Source organism: Halyomorpha halys, unplaced genomic scaffold, assembly GCF_000696795.3.
Source record: "Halyomorpha halys isolate HHAL.00 unplaced genomic scaffold, Hhal_1.1 Scaffold15.1, whole genome shotgun sequence".
Lineage (NCBI taxonomy): Eukaryota > Metazoa > Arthropoda > Insecta > Hemiptera > Pentatomidae > Halyomorpha > Halyomorpha halys.
In genome coordinates, this window is record NW_027108914.1 from 1,819,120 (window position 1) to 1,826,176 (window position 7,057).

General features: G+C 31.0%; 1 protein-coding gene across 1 annotated transcript; it reads left to right on the forward strand.

The window, feature by feature from the left end:
- Positions 1-1,017: 1,017 nt before the first annotated feature.
- LOC106679961 (poly [ADP-ribose] polymerase tankyrase-1) lies at positions 1,018-1,985 on the forward strand (the record flags this gene model as incomplete). The annotated part of the gene is given in 1 exon segment (XM_014419378.3): positions 1,018-1,985. A coding segment is annotated over 1 exon segment (760 nt), but the record flags the coding sequence as incomplete, so codon positions are not given.
- Positions 1,986-7,057: the final 5,072 nt, after the last annotated feature.

Genomic DNA, 7,057 nt, shown 5'->3' on the forward strand with positions numbered 1-7,057 from the left:
AACAAGAGAGTTAAAATATTCAAATATTTATAGCTTATGTGACTACTTATACGTCCCTAAAAGGTTCTGAACTAAGAAAGAAATTGGAGAATGATATAAAATGATTTCAAATGTTGCTATTATTTTTTATTTCAAAAACTAAAATAGAAATATATTGTCCTCTAGACTCTACATCATTTAAATCCGATATATCGATACAAGATTTCTACATTAAAGCTCCAGTTATTATAACATTTTTAAATAATAATAAATATTACAATTTGTAAAGAAAGTAAACCAGCAAATTTAAATTAAAACCGAGTAAAGTGCTTACAAGAGATGAGTAGGAGAGAAGGAAAGTATATTTTTTCATAAAATAATTTGCAAAACAAAAGGTTTTTTTATTTTTTAATATTCCCCAAAACCGGTAAATAGTTAAACACTTCAGGTTTTGTATTGTTGGAAGATGCCGTAACAATAAATAATATTTACCTAGTTTCTATGAACATGATATTTTTTTCTGATTTCTAAGCTGACTTTGAGAAGCTAACAATTTGCTAGCATAAAAATAAAGGAACCTATTATATGCAATTGAAAAAATAGAGAATGGATATAAAATTTGATAATCTAAATATTCATTATTTCGGGTAAATTTTTTTAATTATTATTTTATCTAAATAGTTACTTATATTTTAAAAAAATATATACATTAATATAGTGCTACCCTTCGCCTTTTTTTCTTGAGTCAATGAAACCTTTTAAAAATCTGTTGTTTTCTTATTTAAACTGATGGAAAAATGTGATCTTTATAATAGAGCTCTACATTATTTATTTTTTAATTAGTGGTAAACTCGTTTTTCCTTTCATTATTTGTGTAAATGAATAAAAGTTTGACATGTATAGCTCAAACTCAATTTTTTTTTCAAATTTAATTTAGTAATTAATACATCTAAAATTATTTATTAGGAGGCCTGACCTGAGAAAACTCACCGATAAAGAGATGAGATTGCACCAAGCAGCAGAAAAATTGGAGCATACCAGTATTGCGGATTTATGCGCTGAAGGCGTTGATCCGAACGTAGCGGACATCGACAACAATGGCTACACTCCGCTACATTTAGCTGCGGCTAAAGGAAGAGTGATTTTACTCTTACTTGCAAGATGTTCGGCTAATCTCAATGCAAAAGACTTTGACGGAAATACTCCCTTACACATCGCCGTTATTAATGATTTACCTTGGTCTGCGGACCTACTCCTGATGTTGGGCGCTAATCCGAATATAAAGAACAATGAGGGTAAATTACCACAGGAGTTGGTAACATCAGGCAAGAACAAAAATTTCCAGAACACGTTCAAACCTGAAACGATGAAATGGATCAGTAATGTCAGACCGTTCTCGGACAGCGAACAAAACTTTCTAAAGCTTATACGAGCTGGATTTTACATGGACATAGTGGATTCTTGTAAGAGTGGAGTCGATATCCACGTCAAGGATGCGAACCATAACCAATATACGATGCTGCACTACGCCGTATCAATCAAGAACAACATTGCCGGCACTATACAAATGTTGCTCAGGTGCGGAGCTAATATAAACGCGAGGGATGCCGAAGGTAACACTCCGCTGCACATAGCTGTGTCAGAGAAGGATGATGAGTCCCAAACCGTACTGCTTCTCAATGGAGCAGATCCATACATTGCCAACGGGGCTGGGAGGACTGCCTTCCAAATGCTTAAGGAGTCTTCGCCTGGAGTAGTGGACAGGCTTCAATGGTACATCAACAGCATGCCTATCTAAAGATGCTTTTCATAATCTACTAATTTAGCTACTAGATGAAATATTTAAATTTATTTTTTTATGTTTAGTTGTTGAAGTCAACAGAGATTTTAACATATCATATATATTTTTTATTTGTATTTTATTAATCCGACGTCTTATAAACTTATGACTGATAAATAAAAACTATGCTTTAAAGAAGAATAAAAAAATTCTATTATGTAGTTTATTATGTAGAATTACATTCTATTAGTCATAAAAAGTCAACCATCGGTATTTGCGATCAGAGAGCACATTTACACCATAGTTGCAGAGATAAATAAATTGAATGAAAACAAACTAATAGATAAACAAAAATAAAATTAAACTTTTAGTAAATTTATTTCTTAAACACCGCATAACCATCTGATAGAAAGAAGAGACCTATCTGATAACCACAATGGCCTGAAAACACACATACATACAATGTTTACATTCACCCTAGAAAATAAAATTTGTTTCATTAAAATAATGAAAATTTGTTTGTAACATCCATTGTTTCGACTACGTAAAAATTTACAGCTTCCTACAAACGAAAATTGGTTTTCCTCAATATTCAGGCTTTCACATGTTACACATAAAGCGAAAGTATTAATAATAGTTTTGAAATTTCTTTTATAATCTGAGCAGAATAGATTAGCATTCAAGTCCTTGAAGAAAGGAACATCTGTAAATTTTCCCCTATTATAAATTGAACTAAAGAGCATGTTCCTACCGCACTTTAATTCAAATAAATAAAGGAGGGAAAAAATTATCATTATTTGTCCATTAAGGGGATGAAATTCTGAGGCTGGGGAGGAGGTGAGATTAATTGGTGTTATTACGAAATGGAGGAGGGTAGGTAGGGAGGTGGGGAGGTAGGGAGGGTGGGAATTGTAGATTAGCTCCAGGACAGAGATCTATCGTTCGGTAGAGCGGGGCTCCCGTCTCTCCGGCCCTTTGTGTCATCCGAAAACTTTTAATGTACTTTCTACAAAAGAAGTTCTTCTCATGTTTACCCCGGGCTGGAATGGTTGGTCTCGCTAGGGTTGGGAGGAGTAGACTCCGCAATAAGGCTCCAGATAAGGGAGGATTTATTGCGGACACTATCGACAGTAGAAGAGTCTGGAGGAACAAGGATCGATTTGAAGTAATATGTCCTTGTGAACTATGAAGTAGTAAAAAGTAACTTATTATTTATAACTATATATTAGTACGATACATGATTATATATTACCTATGTAAGAATGTTTATATATATACTTTTAATAATAAATTATTGTTCTATTACAAATAATTTTTAAGAAACTGACAATTACAACAATTTTTGGGAATAATAGAAAATGTTTGAAGAGTTGTATTTGGAAGGTATTGTTCATACAGACTTCATCATCACGATTCAATGAAGACTTTCCTACAGTCAGGTAAACAATGCCCTAGTAATTAATATTTGTGAATTCGAAATGATCGCCACAGGATTTCACATAATTTGCAATGTAGATATTGATTATAGAAAATAAATGTACTGACATAATTAATAGATTAAATTAACTTTATTAAATAAATTAGAAACCAAAGTACAAATTTTTAATGTTACTTCAACAATTATGAATTACCAATAATAGTTTGAGGTCAATTATATTATCTTTGAAAAAAAAATCAAACTATTCAGTTAGAGAATCAGCTTTGGAGTTATTTAGTAAAAATTGGTATAATTTCTCATGAAATGTGAAATATCTATATAATGTTTATAAAAATTTTCTAAAGTAAATTTTTAAGGTAACGAATAAAGATTTTGGTGAAAATTCAATGGATAAAATCAGAATATGATTGTCAGTGCCCTTTTCACTTTAAGCTTTCCCAAATCTGATATTGGACTCATCAATTATTTCTTAAATTTGGGAACTGGGGCTAGGAAAGTGTTTGGTTTGTGAAGTGTGTTGAAACTCTGTTAGCTTATTACGAGACTCATTGATGGTGCCTGGAAAATTAAAATTTTTTTTTTTGCAGATTCGTGTTTATAATGTTAGGATGATTGGCCAAGTATGTTAAAAAATCTAATTGAACTAAAAATTCTGAATCTGCAAAACTCATCTTCTTAAGTCGCGTGGTATCAGACGGCACACATTTATTTAGAAATACAGATATTTTCTTTCTATATTATAAATCACAGCTGTGAACTTGAGCATTATAAATCACTACATTATTTTAACTAACGTATAACCCAGCATATTTATTATAGGTTTGTCTATATTAAATTAAAAAATCACTTTCAAAAGGAAACTGTTTTAAAGTAAATGTTGTCTTATAAGCTCTCGCGGGCTGTAAGTTAGACATTCTTGCTCTAGAGCATTGGCCTTAGACATTATCGTGATTGATGAAAGATAATAAAACTGTTTTTTATTGTACAAGAAAAAAATTTTATTGCTTATTGACAGTTGATGTCAACCCCTTCAATGCTCTCTCAGCGGGTCAAGAAAACGCACAAACAGCTGACATTACCATACCTCAAGGACTGATCAGGATATTAACTATCCGATCACGTCCGGCTGGTCGATCCATTTGCACCATTGTACATACGGATAGGTGCAAAGGGACGAAGAAAGAACTTAGACGAGACATGCCAATACAACTGGGACAGATGTTTTTCTGGCGTCTCTCACGTGGGAAAAACATTTATGGCGGGTTATGATCTTTGAAGCTTCTCGACAAGGTGTGATGACCTGTGATAAAAACCGAACACTGCATGAAATATAACGTTTTCTCAATTAAAGTTCTTCTTATCACCTCTTAGGACGACTAGATTCTTCATTTGGCCTTCAAGTTGTTGTTCATCTTACTTAAGCTTCCATAACTCACACTAATAATTAATTGAAGGAAGTAAATAGATGTATTATTTTATTAATTAATTAGCAATAGTTGGTAATTTGAAGATTTCTCCGTCACTAAGGACGTATTTCTCCTATATGGTTACTTGGAAAACCATCAAAAAGTGAATCGTGCCATCTAAAAATTTCCATGAAACGCACATGTTAATATCTTTCTCCGCACACAAGCAATTAAAAAAATGTCCTTCATTTTCCCGTTGCAATTTTGTCGTACCCGTATCATAAAAGAGTCCACCTTTAAGCATTTTGCTGATCAATGAATTGACCCAAAAGTTCCCGTTTTTCTTTTCTTCCTTAACAAAAGAGGACAAACGCATGCACTTTCGACGCTAACCTATTTTGAACCTATTTTGAAACTGGGCACTCTCTGGGAATATCAAGCGGCAACTTTCAACCACCTAGATTTTTAAATTACCGAAACTAAAAAGTTGCCAGAGTAAAGCAGAGGAAATTTAATATAATTTTTAAATCTATTGAGCTAATGAATTTCTTTTTCACATGCTGTTTTTTTTTTTTTACATCCTTAGTGTTAAAAATTGGGATAAAATTAAGCCTTTTTCAAGATCTCATCAATTAACTTCCACCTTGTCTTTAACTTCATTTCGAGAGGCTTTGGAAATGCAAGAACCACAAAAAAAAAAAAAAAAAATAGGAAGCAAGAGAAACTTTTAAGACCCTTAAAATATACTTTTTCAACGCAAATTTTATATACACACATTCAACCCTCTGATTCAATTTGAAGGTGTTGTGTACGAAACGTTAAAGATGGACAAAGAACAGGACGATTTTTTGTTCAATATTCTTTTAATATTAACGTAAAAATAGTTTTTATTTTTATTTTATTCAATTAAAAAATTATATCCAATATGGGCCGACCAGATGACATCTATCGGTCGGTGCCAAAATAACACATACAAATGACAGACATAAGTAAAATGTAAATATTGTAGTTTAGACTATTAGGGCCTTGTGGAGGTTATACAATATTTAAGGTAGATAAGTGCAATATTAATTGATCTAAAATGATACAATTAATATTTTAATTAACTAACAAAATGAAAATCAAGAAGAAAATACAAATAAAATGATAATTATTAAAATAAATTAATAAAAAATAAAAATAACTGAAAGGATTTTGAAGTGAATAATAAAGCTGCAAATTTATAATTAGTGAATTAATATAATAATGAGAATAAAAAATGATGATACAGAATATTATAAAAACAAGGATACAATAATATCTATTAGGAAGCACACACATACAATGAACAGGATAGGACTGACCCCAAATTTATCAGAAGCTCTCACAGATGAGGAAGCTAAAGTAACATTAGTGTTTGAATTTGTAAAAGCACATCGCCTTCTTTATAAATTATAACTCCTCTTCGATTTTATTTATTATTATTTTTATTTTATTTATTTTTACAAAACTTTTAGCATGCCATAGGCGTTGATGACCAGCATGTTTTACGCCTTTAAGCAACAATAAACAAATAAAGAAACATACATTGCTAATACTGATTGTAATATTATAAATAAATTTTGTGGAGTTAAGAAAAAAATACAGGCAGATATGGTCACATGGTGAACCAAAATCAATTATTGAGGAACATAGAAGTATGAAAGTATCTAGTTAAATAACCAACTAACATCAATTGAATCCATAATAATACTTTTCTTGTTTAATTTGTGTTGTTAATTGTAATTTTTTCAAAAATATTTGTTATAAAAAAAAATTTCATGGATCTATAGCAATATGGTTCCATTATTTCAGAAGCTATAACTTACAACCTATTTCATAGAAAATGGCACTTATAGTCAGGGAGGCGATGGAAGCATAGAGTAAACCACGCTGATTCAATGGGGGTGTTGATGATAAATCAACAAAACTAGGAAAAATTAATATAATTATTTGAGGTAGTGTGAAATTTGTTTTACGTCTTGTCTGTGATCTAATAAATACCAGATTAACGGCCAGCCACTACGGCAGGGATTGGAGTCCATCAACTCAAGAAGAAAAACATAATTATGCATATAATTTTTAACTTTTCTAAAATAAAAAACTGGATCCTTACTATTTTTATGTTGTATTCCATAGAATGGTTGTATAAAATTGACGCTGAGCGAGCACAGATGATCATGGCGTTTGTTTCATTACCTCCCAAATTATTTCAATTCAAACATCTCAATTTTATACTAAACATTTATACTCTTTAGTATAAAATTTCATTATTAATTTCATTAGCGGGCAATGTAAGATCTATATAATTAAAATTTTAATAGTTTGGCAATATTGATTTTTTTTTAGCATTTGAAAAAGTATAAACTCTCAAAATATTCAACAAGAGAGTTAAAATATTCAAATATTTATAGCTTATGTGACTACTTATACGTC